The 18,822-nt window shown below is 40.1% G+C and overlaps 1 protein-coding gene across 4 annotated transcripts in view; it reads right to left on the bottom strand.

Annotated features, from left to right (window-relative positions):
* Positions 1 to 18,822, bottom strand: part of APP (amyloid beta precursor protein) — a 202,576-nt gene that overhangs the window by 117,926 nt on the left and 65,828 nt on the right. For all 4 annotated transcript variants that reach the window (XM_017807911.1, XM_017807912.1, XM_017807913.1 and 1 more), the window contains exon 3: positions 18,426 to 18,555. In XM_017807911.1, the coding sequence (XP_017663400.1) occupies positions 18,426 to 18,555 (130 nt within the window). The remainder of the gene's footprint in view (positions 1 to 18,425; positions 18,556 to 18,822) is intronic.

Here is an 18,822-nt window from a genome sequence, read left to right as displayed (position 1 = left end):
TTGTAAGAATTAACTGGTAGATGTTCATATTTTATCAAGTGATTTAATTCCAACCTATTTTATTTTTTTCTCTTCATTGTACATCAAGTCATTATGGACAAAAACCAAGTCAAGATTAACAAGTAAGACCAAGTTTTACTGAGAACTAAATCCTGCCCTTAAGGATTAATATAAACAGTATGTTACTTGCAAATACTCAGGGGTATATAATAAAATAGTATTTGTTATTTGCACAGACTTTAAGCTTAGTAACACTGCCTAGTGTCTTAGTCTAATCTACAGTATTAGAATGAAGATTACTTTTTTTTCATTCAAATACATTGTATCACATCAACAGACAAAAAAATGAGAGTAAATGGATTTTAGAGTAAGGTGAGCAACAGTAAGAAGACATTAAACTCTACAAGAACAGTATCTATATCATATTGTAGGCCTACAGCACAGGTGACCAAATTAGACTGAATAAATTAAGACAAAGCACTGGAATGAACAGTTTCTAATGTATCTAAAGGGTTTATAAAAGCTTATTTTTATAATGAAATCCTTTGCAGATTTCTGCCCCTGGTCAAAAGTGTGTAGCTGAACGATCACTGAAAAAAATTAATGGCAAAGCATCTGTCCCAAGTGTGTAAGACAACCCAAGAATGATACTAAAGAAATTCAAGTCAGTGCATTATGTATTTCTATACACGTTTGATAATATGTATTTAAATAGATGAGCTGAAATGCATCTTATCAGTTCCCACACGGAGAGAACAGTAAGCTACCCAAAGTGGTTCATTAGCACTGCTCAGGAGAACCCAAATTCCATTTGGATAGACACTGGGAAGGAGACAGGTTAATAAATGATCAGGAGCAAAAACATTCAGAACAGAAGATGAACTCTGTGCAGTTCCTCTGATGCTGGCAGCAAGGTAGCATTGCAGATGCATCACTACATGTGTTGGCAACTAGAAATGGAGAATAGACACAAAAAAGTGCTCCAGTGCAAGATCTGCTGGTGGTGCTGCCTCTTCCCCCAAGTACCTCTACCTTAACTGCCCTGGAAGCCAATTCTGTCTCTCAATGCTCTTAAAAGTCCAGCAGAGGAGATACCTCATCAATAAACTCATAACATACTGACAGAACAGGACAGCAAGAGTTTTGCTTGCTTTTGAAGTCAAATTGCCAACAAGAAAAATGTCACCTAAATAGGATTTAATTATTCAGGTAAGAATTTTGTACAGACTGTCACAGTTAAAAATATATCTTTTTCTTAGATATATTGCCTGGACTCTACAGTCTAACCAGGGCTTCAAACCACAGCTCCTAAAGAGGTTCAAGGTGGGTCCCTCTCAGAGAGGTCCAATGGAGCAGGAAAGGTGCTCAAGTACTTACTGCAGCACAGCCCTTCCTGGTCAGAAAGAAATCTGAACCTGCCACATCAGAAACAAGAGTCAAATAAGCTGATGTTCCAATTCAGCAAAACAAACATTTTCCTTTTAGCAGTATTTAAAAAAAAAAACAAACCAGTTTTTCCAAATGGGAGGCCAAATGAGTTCTTCAGCAGGTTTTCCCCAAAGATGTTATTTTACCCCATTTGCTTGTCAGCTACACCTGTCATGTGCTAAACAGAAATCCAGAGAGAATAATGGGAAATTCTACGGCAGACAGACAGACCAAAAATAAGGACAGTTCTAGGCATCGGTGTCACAAGAAGGTATCATCTACTGATACTCAACTTCTAGGAGGTATGTTTGGGTGTGAATTATCCCACAATGGTGTGGCACACAGGCCAAAACACAGTGAAGACACTGCTCAGGCTCTCTCTTGTGATGTGCAGTTGACAAGAGCCAATGAACAATCTCAGAGACACATTCCTTACAAGCCATACAGCTGGAAGGAGGAGGACAAACAGGGAGAGGTGGCACCTCAAAGCTCCCTGGAGCCTCTGAAAGGCATCCTCACACTTCTCCAATGTCCTTAACTAAACTAGCTGGTCTCAGCACAGTGCATGCTATTTGAGATCACATTTAAGAGCTTTACACCTGATAATGTACAAAATCCTGCTGTAAATTGGTTCTGTTGTAACAGACCAGATAACAGTAATTGCACACAGGCAATTGCTCACACATTATGAAAAAGGTATTAGTTTAACTTGAAATTACACCTTCTATTCTTATTAGAATTTAAAAGTTGCTCTTGAAACACCTTGACATAGGAGACATTTTGTAAATTGAGGGCAGTTACATAATCAAAAATTGAAATAAAACCTAACAGCTGCCTATCATTTTACAGAGTTTCACAAAAAGGAAAGGTGCATGAGACTTCAGTATTACTTCTTTATATGTCAGATTAACTTTGGGTATCATTGTCAGTTAAAAAAGGAGAACAAATGAAGTACTAAAAAGGTTCTGGGTAGGCTACAGAAAAATGTCAGATTAAGATTCAATCAGATTTTAATCTAAAACCTTGTTTCCCACACTAACTGACAACAAAGTGACATATCACAGCGTTTATTATTTACATAGTGGAGAAAGGGGGCATGTGGAGGGGCAGTTCACACTGTAACTAGATGGAAGTTTGACTTTAGGCCAAGATCTAAAACAGGAAAAGAATTGTGAAAGGTTTATCACTTCAGTGCCCTACAACAACAATACAACAATGATTGTGATCTACACGTTATGCTTGCTATTTTCAAAGTCAAGCCAGTATTTCAGAGTATAAGACCCAAGAGAGCTAGAAATGTTTCACAGGTCACTGGTGAGCATGGGAGCTTGCATTTTCAATGAATCGTGAATACTGTAAATGTGGGTTTAGATTGGCTTAGGCCAACCCCGGCCAATGCTTCTCTCAGAAACAGGTTGTTCCATGACCTCCTCTTCTTCCTCAGCGACACCCCCAGCCTGTTCTCCTGCCAGCATGACCACACCTGTGACCATGCAAGATAAGACACCCCCTTCTGAAACGAAATTTGGGGATTATTTGTCAGCTCAGCTCACACTTCACACTTGCTAAACCAAGACAAACTGAGCGGCAAGAGGAAGGCCGCAGAAGACAACTCCAAAATCCATCAACCTCTGAATGCATCCTCTACCTTTGCTCCAGCAAAGATGGCTACTGGCCTCCCTATGGTAGTGAAGGCACCATCAGAGAGGGAAACCCTGCCTAAAAGACTTCACTGTTTCACAGACTAAAGAAAAACGACGTAATTCAATTCGAGATCAGCCAGAAGTAACAAAAATTGCCTGGTACACAGGGAGCAGAATTGGAGGTCAATTACAGACCTTCTAAGGGATTTCAGTGTAAGAATGAAATATTCTTGAATGTTACTCTCCAAAAAGATGACACACAGAAGAAGTCTGTAGTATGCAAAGCAAAGGAGTTTGCCTATCACTTATTTTTTGCAGAGTGAATAAACAAATCCCAGAAAACAGGTAAAAGAAAACAATTCCAGCCATAGGCTCCTGTGCATGCTACTGATCATTTCTCATTTGTACTGTGAAATACAGGCTTTTCAGTCATAAGAAGCTGTGTCAGGGGAGGTTTAGGTTGTATATTAGGAAAAGGTTCTTCATCCAGAGGGTGGTTGGGCACTGGAACAGGCTGCCCAGAGAAGTGGTCACAGCACCAAGTCTGACAAAGTTCCAAAAGCTTTTGGACGACACTCTCAGGCACAGGGTGTGACTCTTGGGGATGGTCCTATGCAAGGCCAGGAGTTGGACTTGATGATTCTTGTGGGTCCTTTCCAACTCAGGATATTCTGTGATTCTAGGGCAGAGTGCTCCTGTGTTAAGTTACATAAAAATGGTAAGACAGTCCTTTTCCTAAAGGGTCTGTAATCTCTGTTGAGTCGACTGGTTCCAGACAGCTGTAGTCACAGAAGCTGATCATGAATAGTCAATAATCATTCACAAGGAAAAGAATTACTTGACAAAATAACAGATATTCAGAAATTGCATCCTAGATAAAACTATATAAGACCATCTATAAGACCAACTTAATTAAGAACAGCCAAGGGAAACACCAAAATACAAACCAGCCTCCTTCAAAGCATGGAGGATCAGACTTCCTAAGAAGCAGATACTGCTTATGTATTCACCCGAGTACCTCCTGGAAAAAGAAGCCAGTATTACTACAGAGTCAAAATTATTTTGTGTTACCAAAATTAACTTTGATATCAAGTGGTTAAGATTCAATTTTCTGTTGACCTAGTTGCAATGATCTAATAGAAAAAAAGGGAGTAATTTAAATATTTTACACATCAAGAACTCACTGACAAAGCCACTGGGAGTTAAAGATCAAACAGAGTAATGCAGAAAGTAAATAACTTTAATAATCATGATCCTCATTCATTATCTCTAGTACAGTTTTTTGCTGCCTTTCAGTATTTCAAACTAAACAATCAGGAAGCATTTTGAATGGCTGGGTTAAGTACATCAGCTTGAGTACAGAACTAAAACTTAACTACCAATTTGGCATTTTTTAGGTACATACAAAAAAATTCCTCAGTGGAAAACAACAACAGAAATTCAGGAGGTTAAGAAAGTTTATTACTAAATTTTTTTTTAAAGCACATTCACATGTTCTATGAAAACTGAAGGGATTTGTATTAGTTTCAGGTTCACACATTTAACTGGAACAAATTCCCCTTTAAGTTTCCTTAGTGATCATTAAGAAAGTTTCCATGTGATTCTGAAAATACTAAAAAACCCCTACTATTATTTCTCAGCCTGGAGGTTAGTAAGAAACTTCAAAATGTTGGATTAAGTTTAAATCCACAGCAAAAGCAAAATGCAGAACTGCTCATACATTCACTAATACAGATGAAATTGCTCATGAGGGAAGACTATACTGCAATCAGTAAATCAGCAGCAATTCTTCAACCTAATAAAGTATTTAAGCTATTAGTTTTATTTTGTTAACAAGGAGGCTGTGAGTATCATTAAGGTATCGCCAGGCTCTGACCCAGCAGCGCTCCCATGAAATGACAAGCTGAGATTCAAGGGCTGGTGTGATCTATGTATACAGAGATCAAGTCTAGGAAGTTTAAAACCAAACTGGCCATGCACAACTGGTCTGCAGAACCAGATTTTTCACTTCCATCACTCTGTGACTCCCCTACACAGGCATTTTCCTTCGCTTTTAGCCCAAAAAAAAGGCAGAAGTGGAGTAGAGCAGAGTACAGTCCTTTTCAAATAAGCCAATGCAAGTCTTCTCATGGAGAATAAATAAGTAAATGCAAGCACAGGATTAAACAGAAACACCCAGACATTCCCATGAAATGCTCAATTTGGTGAATGCCAGTGCATTCCCTGGTGAATGCCAGTGACAGAACATCCATCCATCAGCAGCCCTCCAGCTTCCTGGGGCCAAGCTGGATCCCCAGACCATCCCTCCCCATCCCAAACACTTATGTCCCTGCCTGACCTTCACACAGATTTCCAAGCAAAAAAACCTCACACACAGTCATAATGATTCCTTAAAAAAAGTTCACTACAGCTCCACTTCTTCTGGCACATGACTTGGATGGAGGGCTGATAGCTGTAGTCTACTCAGCTCTCAGTTTTCAGCGCTGTTGACAAAACCACGTGTCCAACTTAGAAGAGCTTCAAGAGAAGCAAATGTAAAAAACCCCAACCTATCAAAAAAATCCAAACAAAAACAACCTCAAACAAGCCACCGCCAAAAAAAAGTCATCAAAAGTATGAAGTGCTAGAATTTGGAACGGTTCTGTTAAAAAAAACCCAAAACATCAAACTCAATTGCATCAGAAAGTTCTTGGGTTCCTGTTGCCACTCATCCCATGACAAGCACACTAAAAATATCTTGCTTTTCCAATTTCAAAGAGAATCTAGTATCTATGTGGATTCATCAAAACCCGAATTCCTGGATGGTTAACGGATGCTTGGTTGTTACAAATCATGTATAACCATTCTCAACTTATATTTTCCTTTGCAGAAGCTTTTTGCAAGAAAATAACCCCCCACATTTCAGCACAAAATGTCTCTGGCTACACAGACATTCTTACTGTTAGGCATGAGGAAAGGCTTCCATGTGAAAGAGAGAGAAACCCAAAGGGGATTTCAGATTGCACGACAAAGATGCCTGTGCTTGTGGGTAAGGACTTGGAAGTGTTGAAGCATGTCTGACCTTCAAATGTCAGCATGTTCATCTTGCGAAGATTTCGGATGTTTACATGGGCCTGAAGTGCTGTAACTCTTTCCCCAGGGACACACTCTGAGTGCAGTGATCCATCCACCAGGAAGGCAGCTGGTGGTGTCCCAGCACAGCTGTGTGGGCACAGCCCTGCAGCCCTGGAATCCCATCTTGCCATTTCCTGGGAATGCTGCTGGGTCCGAGCCTGGCCAATGTGAGGCCATGACTTCATCCCAAGGTTGTCAGTGATGAGATCTGATGAATGAACGCGTGCTAGACCTAAGTGACTTCCAGCACTTGGAGCACAGCCTTGCCTTTCCAGTTATGGACAATTTATCCTTCTAGGGCAGATAAATGGTGAGGTGCTGTGCTGTCACATCCTAAGTACCAGCTTTATCTTTGCCTGAAGGGCAATGTGCCCTAAATGAGAAATACTTGACTGAAAATTAACCAGGCTCTTTCCTACACTTACTGAAAGTCATTTTGCAAACACTTTTCCAAGGTTACAGATAAACTCTCTGATACAATCCTTCCCCAAAAACCAGGCTATCCACTAAGGATGAGAATGTAAGAGCATACCTATAAACAAATGTCTAAAGTCTCTCAATGAAAGGCAAAATACCTTTCAAAGAAAGCCACTGAAATCATTAAACACAGGGGCTTGTCTGCCTAAATCAACCAGAAAAATGTGCAGATTATGTCCTGCCAGAACTGCAACAGAAAACCTATTACATATACTGCTGCTTACAGTATATATATATATATGTATATTTTTAAATTTTGTTGCTATGGTTAACAAATTAAGAACCATTTTACTGTGCTACTTAAAAAAGAGAGACGTTTTTCCAGAAAAGTAATTTTGATGTTTTGGTGAAAGTATTGTGTCATTAAAAAAATATCAAATCTAGAAACCACTTACAAACTTAAATTCAGAGTGACAGAGCTTAAATGCAAGGCCACCTCTATAATTACACAGGTAATACTATTATCAAATACTGTTGAAAACAATGAAAAACCCAACACAGACATAACATACAACTCAAGTGCACAGTAGCAGTGTTTGTCCAGAGGTTGCAGCTAGCCTGGAAGCGTTGCTAATTTGTGTTTCACACAATGAGAGGTGGTTCAGCTGTTCCCAGACCCAAGGGGTCTCTAGAAGCACTAACAGAAATACACAACCATAAAAACAAGGAACCGTGCCCAGCATTCATGAAGATTTCACCCATCTGCTTCTACAAAAAGTCATGGTCCAGTGGAATTGCTGCCTTGCTGGTTATTGCCCGTGTATGTGGGAGATGGGACAGTGCAGCTTCACACAGGGAATAAATATTTTAGAAGCAGGTCACAGGCCCAATCCACTGCTCCACAATACTTTGAAAATGCAGTTTCAACAGCACCACTCATAACCAAGTGGCTCCTTCCCAAAGTTCTGCCCACCACCACAGCTTTTTCACTTTTGGATTTCAGAGCTTGAAACAGAATTATTCTGAGTTTCTCTGGTTTATTTAGTTTCAATGTTGCACTTAATGCACAGGAAGCACAACAAAATCAGCACTTAAAAATGAGACAACAGAGTTCTTCCATCCTGCATCAACACTAAGGAAATCTTCCATTCAACCAATGTTATAAGCCAAATATGGGACAGAAACAGTGGAGGGGAAAAATATCTTAAGGTAAGGTTTTTTGCTGGAGTTTGTTTTAAAACAAGAATTAAATGCAGCTACAAGAAAACATGGAATAACAGATCTGCATTTTTCATTGAAAAGGGAAAATTAAAGACCATTTAAAACATTCATCAGATGCCACCAAAGGGGAAACAAATGACCATTTCTGTTATACAACATAATATCATCTTAGCTAAGCTTTAAGTAGAATATCTCACAGCAGTCAGGTCATCTGATAAACAGAGCAGTAGGATCTTCCTTCAACACAAGTGAAGCAACATCACAACACTCAGTCTGCACTTATAACAGTTATAATTAAGAATGGTTTAATAAAGCAAATTTTACTGCAGTTTTTTGAAAAATAAAATATAAAATAGAAACTAACTTGAGGTAATTACAGCTTTCTTTACATTTGACAAAGTACTGACATGAACAAACACCTTAACACTCAGAACCCTGAGCATTTTTTTGCCATGACAGAAGGGTATTTTTTTTTCATCTTAAGTGCTTGTTGCGGTTTAAGTTGGCAGGCAGCTGAACTCCACACAACTGTTTACTTGCTCACTCCCCACACCCTCCCCCTCCCCATGGGATGGGGGAGAGAATTGGTGGGGAAAATGTCAAAGTACAACAGAGATAAAGGCAGTTTAATAGGATAGAAATGGAAGTTAGAAATTAATGATAATATACAAAACAAGCATTGCAAAATACTGAGATACTGAGAGATAGAAGATACTGAGAGAAAGAAGAGGATGTGATGAGAGGAAAAGAGATTTCAAGGTAGGAAGAGGATTACTCAGAAGGAAAGGAGAGGTGAAGAAACATCAGTGTCTGGGGGCAAGGAGACTTGAGTGGAATGGTGATGAGCAAGACAGTACCATCTGGTGAGCCAAAGAAGAGAGCAAGGCTGGAAAATCTGGGTGAGGGAGAGACTCCATAAGAAGAACTGGACAGGGTCAGCAGCCCTCATAGAGACAGAAAAGCAGGAGAGCAGCAGGTTAGAGGGGAAAGGAACAACTAAGCTGATGGCAAGCACTTTGATACAGCAAAGAAACCCACATAAGCATGAGAACAGTCCACAAAAACAGTTTAGGTCACGTGGTCAACAGCAGGTACCTACAACACAAAATCAGAAAGAGTGTAAGGTGTATATATGAGCATCCAAAGCATTCCCCAAGACAGTGTTTCACAACTTCTACAGACACAAGACTAAGGCCCCTTACACCTGATGAGTTATCTTGTAGCAAACTGTTGGGTTTCAAAACTTTGTAGGCTCTCAGCACCCAAAAGATGTGACTGATGAAAGAGGAGATCATATACACACTGTGCAACAAAATATACAACTATGCAGTGTCTTGTGTTCACTTGAAGCCTAAAGGTCTCGTCATGAAATACAAGGTGAATGGCTATTCCTCATCCATCTTCTCCAAGCTACTCATGACTTTGCAAAGCATTGTCTGAACCTCCAGTCACCTTCCTTTCTAGGCTGGAAAGATCTCTTCTACAGTGTCATTTCTTCTATGGGAGCCACATCATACTTCAAGCATCATACTTCAGCATACTCACATCACTCTTAACTCCACTTTGTACTTCTTATGAGGTGAGGAAGACCAGAACTGAACACTGTTCACAAACAAAAGTGAGTCCCTAACTGCCACAGAGGTAGTGTTCTATGTCTTGTTCCCCATTCCTTTCCTAATAACCCCTAAAACTCTTGGTTTTGACACCAAAAAAGCTATGTTTTCACAGAGCTAGTAATACCTACCTTCTCAATCCTGAGAAGTTAGAGACTACTCACGGTGTCACCATATACACTACCGTAAGACTAATGCATTTTGTGCTTCTCCCATGGCCACTGCTTTGACTACATCAATTTTTGCCTGCCATTTTACATCCAGTCAATCAATATCAAAGTCCCATCTGAAATTCCTTGTAGTTTGCCTTTATTAATTCTACCTTGAATAACTTAGTATCTTCATTAAATGGGTCACCTCACAATTTACCCTCTCACACATACTTTGAACATCACTGGCACAAGAACTGACTCCGTGAGATTTTACTGGTGACCTTTCTCTACCTTGAGGATGGACCATTAATTCCTGCCCTTTTTATCTTTTTCTTTATGTAGCCACATAAGAGTTTTCTCTTCTATTCCATGGTAGATTAAATTCTTTAATAGCTTCTGGTAATGGACCTTGTTAAATTTCTTTTGAAAAATCAAAGGAGACACACTATCCATTTGCCTACCCACTCCTTTAAAAAACAGAGTCTCTTGCTCAGTACCCTACTCACTGACAAGTCCAACATTCCTGGATGTTTAGCACTTCAAAAAAGCATCCCCTATCCCAAAGAGGCTCACTGAAATGTATTTCTAGAATATTCCCTAGCACTTTTTAAAAATATCCGATGATTCCCCATCACTGACTCTTCCTCTGCATCAAATCTGTTGGCAACATTCAGGCCTACTCTGAGACCCAAATGTATTTAGCATGAGATCTTAGAGTCACTGTCAGTTAGGTGATAGAATTTTTGGGAAGATGCTACATATGCAGACCAATGTAGTGGCCATGTGGGTAAAATGTACGCTTCCTTTCTGTCCCTCTCCCCATCTTTCCTTCCTAGGAGGCTAAAACAACAACACGCTTTAATTAGCAGGATTCTCCTACTCCAAAATTAAGTGCTCTGTGTTGAAGAGGAAAAAAAAAAAAAAGGATCAGTCAGCTCTGTGGTATTACAAAGATGCTCAGATGAAAAGTTCCTGGTCTGTCTGTTCCAAAAACTGGATGCACACAATGAATAAGCCTTGAAATTTATGCAGCAGCTTCACACATACACATAAAGGCTATTTCAAGCACTTTACAATTTGGAGCCCAGCTATCAACAGATACTTTTGGTTTTGAAGCTTCTCTCCAGCTTTTCTCTAGCCTTCCAATTAGAAATTTGGGATGACACTCCTCTTCCTAATGATCTTTATGAAACGAAACCTACGATCTCCAAAGTGTTTGGGTAAAGGCAGAGAAAGTTCTCAGAGAAAAATCAGGTTTGTCTTCAGGCAGGATCTGTGTGGTGAGCAGTAACTCAGGTGTGGGAGAGGCCAGGCCAGGAGGTCAGCAGGAAACACGGAATAGCTCGTTCAAGTGCCCACAGAGGGACAGGGTAGGCAGACAGGGCCACCCCATAACCAGCCTCCCTGGCACCCCCTGCACAGGAAGGGTCAAACTATGATTGGGGGCACCTTAGCTTTCCCCTTTTCTAATTTTTGAGCTCTTTTTAACCTTATTAATACTCTTTCAACACTACTTTTTGTGGTTAACTCTTTTTATATAAAGTACTGCAGAAAAAGCAGGAACATGCTGCTTTTAATCCCTGATACCTCGACATGGCAGAGTTACAAGTGACAGAAAACTTAGTCCAACTAACATCGATCATTCAAGCAGGAAACTGATTTATCTTTTTTAAGCTCCTAAACATTCAAACAAACAAACAAGCAACTAACAACAGAAACAACAGTAATTGCTACCATGCTGTCTTTAGCAAATAGTTATGAAGACAACTTTCACATGCCAGTGACCATGTCCTGCGATCTGTTCCTGAAGTGTGGACACTAGCTGTTCTGGTTTCCTTTGTTCATTGTAAAGAGACAAAGAAACACATCATTTTCAATGCTTACCTATAAGAATTTCTTTTACTGCTTTAGGAGTAGATCTGCAGAGCTGTGATGTTCAAGATCTCGTAAAGTTTTTGTGTTGTGACCTGTTCCACAAATCCTTTTCTTACTAAAACCTTACTCATCAAACAAGTAAAACATATGTACACCTTAAGAATGCACAGAAATACACAAGTTCAGATTTCTTTCTTCTTCTGGTCTTGTTATACAAAAATAAGGCATTTTGTATTTACTCTTAGTCATACATAAAGGTACATTCTGGTCATTGGGAGAATGCTAATTTTGCTTTATCTCTTCACTTCAGGGTTTCTTACGCCTCCAGCTAGGATTTGGCTAAACCAACAGCTGAACTGATGTTTGGCTCAAGTGAGGAGGTGGAAGCCTCCAGAAACAGAGCTGTGACTGCCTGAGCAAGCTTTTGTGCTACTGGTAGGCAATCTCATTCAGGATTTCTCTGCCCACTCCCTTTTCCTCCAGCTGATATTTTGTTCCCCGAAACATGCCAAAGGCCACTTAAGTCATTTATACAGTTCTGCTTTGAGAAGAAAAATACTTGAAAAGACACAGTTATAAACCATGAGGCGATAGAGCTACTTAGAATTATAATAAAAATATACACTTGTTATTGTTTGTATGAATGATCAGTAACCCAATTATGCTTAACAGCTCTTTCTCCTCTATTACTGAAGCTGAACATAAAATCCAGGCCAGAAGAGTTCAGGTATAACAGAAAACCATTTCTATTCACCGAAGCATGTCAGGGCATGCTCTTAATTACACCACTGCACAGAAGCACATTTAAAAACACATTGTAAGAACTGAGGCCCTAAAAGCTTGTGGCAACGAGTTTAGCTGTGAGGACACAGCAACAGAAGACAACACTGCCATCACAACACCAAGTTGCTGTCAACGTGCAGCCAAGCACAGTTCTAGACCTGGGCAGGGACCCGGTTTGGGAGCACGTGCCAAGGCCCTGCTGCAGTGGGAGGAAGCCAGTGTGTTAGGACACCTCATTATCCCTGCAGTGCTTGCAGTTTCACCAAAAAAACGTGCCTAGTTTTCTCATCTCATCAGGCAGGACCTTCTCACCCACCTGTCAGCACTCTACCAAAAATACCACTAGTAGGCAGGAATTCTGTGAGGGAGCAAAGACAGAAATGAAGTATTTCCCTCAGTGATACACCTTCCACTGCGCCTAGGATTGCTCTAATACCTATGGACTCCCCACTAAGCAATTCAGACTGTCAGTATTTTTGGAGATCCTCTCCTTCCTGTCAGCTAGCACTGTCAGAAAAACTAGACATGATGTAGTTGTGTAGGCTGAAACTAAGAGAATTTTTTTATTTTAGGCAGAGTGTGGTGTGAGGCTTGTCTGCATCACTCACATGGCTGAGCAGAGACTGAGGCAAGCTGGAGGCGGATAGCTAAACTAATGAGGACAGGAAAACTCTAGGACAATTGTTTAATATCATCCTGTTGATTAGGCACTGCATGGAAAAACCAGTGGAAAGTACTTCCAAAGTATCCAGAAGAGAAGCTCTGCCACTGCAATTAGAAATAGGTGCACTAGAGTGTGCTTAGGGGAGGAAAAATATCAAGTTCTGCCATGTAGCAGAAGTAAACAGGCACTTCACATGCTTGTGTGAAAAAATTCCACTGCTAAAATTGCAAGTAAGCTACTAGAAGAACCAGAAGAACTGTCAATGACATATATCTCTATTTAAATGATTCGTTCCAGGCATAACCTTGGTGTTTTCTTTACTTTAACTGGCTAGGCACGCATATCAAAACTTGAGCATGCCTCTTCTTCTGACATCAACAAGTGGATAACTTCACAAGCTGTTAAAATAATAAAGCATGACAAGTTAATAAGTATTTTCAAAGATGTTTTTGTTAAAACCAGAAACAGAAGCCAGCTTTTCACTTCATAACCAAAAAGCAAAACATACTTGTCATATAACCTAATTCGCTTGTTTATGAACAAATGACTGCAAGTAATCACGTTTGGATTGACAGAGGCTATATACATAATGAGATTCCAATACATCTGGATCCTTCAAACACTGTCTGAGTGCAGTGCTTAGCAGCATACATTAACAGGATAATGAGGCAGAGTCACACATGAGCAAGCACTTTACATAGCACAGTTAATCAGTGCCCTGGTAACTTCCCTTTTACCCCACCTCACCATGTTCTGCCTGCCATCACGACTGATCAACCAACATTCACATAACTGAGCCTCTCCTCCCTCTCCAGGGCTGTGGTGCACAATAAGCAGCTCTGCTGGTGTGTATTTCACCAACAGAAAAGGAAAGGTCACCTATTCAGAAAAGCATGGCCACAAATTTATCCAAGGTATTCAAAGAGACATGGCACAGAGACAAGGATGCCTGCTCCCACCACCAGCAAGGAACAGGGAGTGAATTACCTCATTTCACAGCCCACACTGCACGAATTCACCAGCTGCTTTTCCTCAGGCACGCAGTGAAGAGAGGAGAGAGCACAAACCAGAACCGCTTTTTGCCCACACTGCCCTGAGAGAGGCAGAAATCCTGCCCTCCTGCTGTTGGCAGCAGGGCTCCTACCAACATTTACATGCCAGGTGTGCTGTGATCCTATTTCCCCAGTAACAGTTTCCATAAGGCAAAGCAGAAACCCTGGGCTTCTTGGCACTGTCTGATGCAACCCTGCAGCTGTGCCACCCAGCAAGTCTGCCATCACCATTTTGGAGGGCTTAGTTTTAGAAGCACATGCCATGTGCCTGCTGCAGGTGTCAGGATGGATGGCAGCACAAAGGGAGCACTCCAGATGCCCACCCTTTCACCGGCACATCCCATGGCTGCTCATCTTCGCCTGATCACCTAGACACATCCATGGCTCTATGTCCAGCAGCACATCCCTCACTCAAGTAGCGTAAATTAACTCTTTAAGATTTGTATTAGTAAAAAAATCCCAACTAATCCTCAAATCCCACATGTTTTTCCCCTGTAGGCAGCACTGACACCACATTCAAGAGATCTAAATAGCCATCAAGATTCTTATTTTTGTCACAAAGTGGCTAACAGAGCTTGAAAGCCATAATGAGGACACATTGGAAGATGTTTTCTAAAAGCAGGAAGACAGTTTTAAGGTAAATGCCTTCAGTGTGTTCCCAAAGGTAACTAAAATTTACACAACAATTTTCTTTTCACAACAAGTTTCCCCTCTTCAGCAAACTGAAACTGTACAGTAATCCCATGTCCTTGAGAGCATGCAATGAATACACTGGTAAATCAGATTTATTGCACAAGAATATTTTCTGAAAGCTTGCAGATTTAAGAACACTGCAAAGTCCTGCACACAGGCACAAAAATCAGAGCTTAAATTTCATTAAAAGCTCTTCTTCTTTGGATTCAAATAGAAATATTTTTAGGGGTCATATTTCTGTGGTCACTACAAAGATATAAGGCTGACCCAAATAAGGGACTTTCATTTTGCCTTATTTAAATTATGGCTTTTATTGTTTAGTTGCATTCTCTTAAGAAAATATGAAGCTGTGAAACCTAGTCAATCTCATGGATGTTACTAAAGTGTACTGCTACAAACAAATGCTGTCCTGCACGAGTCTCAAAGATGAAAAACCCCTGGAGCAGCCAAGGGCTGTAGTGATATGTTTTCCACATGTCTCAGAAAGCCTCGGCTGACGATTGCAATGCAAATGGACTGTGAAGATGCTCTGGCCTGAGAGCAGCCAGATTTCTGTCACTCACTGCTTCTCAACCCTGTGAAAAATAAATGTCAAGATGGAAGAAACTACTGAGCTGACTCAAGATACTTGAGGTGATCCTCACGGCAAAGTAAAATTAATGCTCAACCCTGAAATAAGCTGCCCGCTGCCAAATGTACTTATGGCATCTTAATTCTTATCAGATGGATTTAACAGTGGTCTACAGCAAGGGTCTATTTGGCACTAAAATTACCAAGGGATGGGCACTGTCAATGCCCAACTTCTGAAATTGCCCACAGCTACCACATCAAGGACAGCTGAGGCACATGCAGAGCTGCCAGGCGAGATGCAACTTTTATAAATTATCTTTTAACACTGAAGAAGTCCTAGGAGGAGACAAAGAAATAAAAAAGCTCTCTGGACTCCTCAGCTCTGTAAAAAAATAAGATTTAGGAAAAAGTATTTCAAGACAGACATAGTACTGCTCACGGTGATAATTTATAAAATCAGTATCCTCATAACACTGAGCTGTTAGTTCAGGTTACAAGATTATCTACGAAAAAGAGCCCAACAAGCCAACATGATACTGGATAAAATTATAAGAAGTGATAGTCTGCCAAAGCTATGACACACTGACACACTGAATTCAATCAACTCCCTGCCTCCGGTCTACCCCTTGACATATAAGGCACCAAGAATATTCAAGGTATTTGACCACAACTTTTATACTACAGAAAAAAAATCAAAGTAATTTAAAAGAGTAATTAATTGTCCAACAGAAAAACTAAATGAATACTCAGTTAAAAAAACCCAAATAACACTTTTGGGCGGGATTGACTTCTCTCAATGGGCTGTGCTCTCAGCCTCATGTGTGGGGAAATGACCCACTCCTCCATCCTCCTCCTCTAATGAACTTATACCACATATAAGAAAGTACAACATTGACCACACACAACAGAGTGCTGGTTGACAGAGAAATTACAGATAATGGCCACAGTCACCATTTCTCCTCCAGAGGAAGTAATTACGTGGCCACCTATCCCCAGTAAACCCTTGGAAACATCAGTATCTAAGATTTATTCTAATCAGGGTCAAAAGATGCATGTCAGCATAGGAGAAGGATGACAAACACAAACACTGGCAGAAATGACTGCATAAACTTCAATTACAATGAAATCAGATAAAAAATAACATATGGAGGGATTGAAAAATAGAAAACAGGAGCTAAGTGCTAATGAGATTGAAGTGCTTAAAAGTCTAAATTTTTTACCTCCGAACCCTACCTTGCTATCTAACAGACATACAACCTGCAATAATTTTTCTTTCAAAACTGCAACTCAAGAAAGACACCTTGAAAGTCCAAATCCAGCTTCTCACTCCTGCAAGGAACTGCATATAGTCCTGTTCATAAATTTATGAACTTCCTTCTACATGATTAGACTTCTTACGCCTTTTACCAGAAGACTGTTGGAGCTCCTTATGCTTGCAGATACTTCCTTATAATTTGGAGATTAAATTTATTCATGGCCAATTTATATTCATTTGCTCTTGCAATGACATTGTCTTTTAGCTTAAATTAGGTTGTAAGTTCTCCAGGGCACTGACCAAATTTACATAAGGACAGAGTCCTGAGCATAACAGTTCCCTGATCTTAATTCAGAGCTTTGCTTATGATAACAAGACAATAAATAATAAAAATTAGTTTTTATAGTTCCACTAGTCTGATGTTCTTCCGCCACATCTCTCATTAGTGTAAGTGCACTTGCATGGAAGCTGATCAAATATATCATGATGACTCTAAGTGAGATTGCAGTTCTGCCTTACCTCTAACAATTGCTTATGTGGCTCTACACATCTATTGACACTACAAGCTCATGTTTCTATCCTAACTATGAAAAACCAAAGAAAACTCAGCAAAAAATGGGTAGAAGAGCATGTCCCTTTTAACATTAAAACATGTGGTGGAACTGACCAACTCAACTCATGTAGAAGTCTGGAAAACACACAAAAACCAGCAGGTTCCTTCTCACAGTCAGAATTCATATTGATATAGGCAGGTCCTTCTCATCACAGAAAGTCTTGAATTTGGGCTCTCCTTTAAGACTTTTGCTCAGAATAAACTAGTCCTGCAGAGCCTCAGTAGCATCAACAATGATATTCTGCAGCATTAGAAACACCTATTTTGTATCCATACAAACATCCACCATAGCTAGAAACTTTACTGACAATGAAACTTCCCTGGTACTTGGTACACATTTTGTACACCTGCTGTTTTGGCATCTTCTACCAGACTGGTAACATTCTTGTTAGTTAGTCTGCAGGCCCGGCTTTGCTAAAATGACACAGCCGCTGCCTGGGCATCAGACGGAGCGTGCCATGTGTTTCGTTCACAAATGAACGAAAATTCTAGAAACATTGTGCATTTTCTGGATTTCTTTCATTATTTTTTTCAGGGAATAACTGGTCTGAGTTGCTTTCCGTGCCTTCTAGCTGCTCTGGATTAGTAGAAAAGCAAGTTCCAACTCTGAATTCCAGCACTTATCACAAATCAAATCGCAGTGGTAAAGCAACATATTTAAACAGCTCACTGAATAGCCTCAAGAAAATGCTGCACCCAGAATGTTAATGAAAACATCAAATTAATATGATTCCATTTTCCGGATGCTGACAGAAGTAAGGTTTAACAAAAAATTGAAGGCCCAAACCTCCCTTTTAATTGATTCAAAGCACCAAGGACACAGGAGAGAGTACCAAGCAACTGCTACAAAAATAAAGTTGCAGAAAGAAATAAGGGGATTCATAATCTAGCTTTTGCTTTTTTTTCAATAAAAACAGATTCTCATTGCCTTTCACATAAGAGACCAAGTACTAGATATTAAAAAAATAATGCGGGAAAAAAAGTAGTGCTTAGGGAAAAGATGGATAGCTTATAAGCAAACAAACCTGTAAACTGGGTGTACATATGCTTGTCTATACACAAAAAAAAGAAGGGAGAGGGTAGATAATGACAAAAATCGGAGCAAGCAGAAGACTGGTTTGTAGTCACTCATGAAAACAGCACTGGGAAGAGCAGGAGTATTTCCTCTCTAGTTAATTCAGTTTCAAAGGACTGAACAATTGGACGAAACCCGCCTCAGAAAAGATGGTAATATTGAAGTTTCTGAAGATATTTATGTAGATTCTCTATCTTTTTCATGAAGAGACTGAAAAAATGAGAGCAGGAAAACCAGACTGAAACCGAGTCACTCACCCAAACACCTGTAGGGAACCACAATATGTGGGTGGCCATTGCACTGCTTCCATCCCCTCTTGCACCAGTTCTGGATCGTAACTGGCTGGTTGGCTTCAACAACATTGGTGATTTGCAATTCAGGGTAGACCTGGAGTTAAAAGTATTAAAAAGGACAAATGTTATCACAAATATCCACTCTAGGTCATGCAATACTGTCACATGTGTTTGGAATGTGGATATCAACAACACAATATTCATTTTTCCTCTCTTCTCTCTCTTCTGCTGTGTGATGTATTTACTTTGCAGTACGACTATGTGCACTTACCTGGAAAGCTGGTGTGTCTGTTCATCAGTAAGAACACGTGGCTGCCAGCTCAGAATAATTATGGTGGTAACAGCTGGCTGTCAAAATTAT

This window comes from Lepidothrix coronata, unplaced genomic scaffold (genome assembly GCF_001604755.1).
Source record: "Lepidothrix coronata isolate B3197 unplaced genomic scaffold, Lepidothrix_coronata-1.0 Scaffold21, whole genome shotgun sequence".
NCBI lineage: Eukaryota > Metazoa > Chordata > Aves > Passeriformes > Pipridae > Lepidothrix > Lepidothrix coronata.
This window is presented reverse-complemented; position numbering and strand designations above follow the sequence as displayed.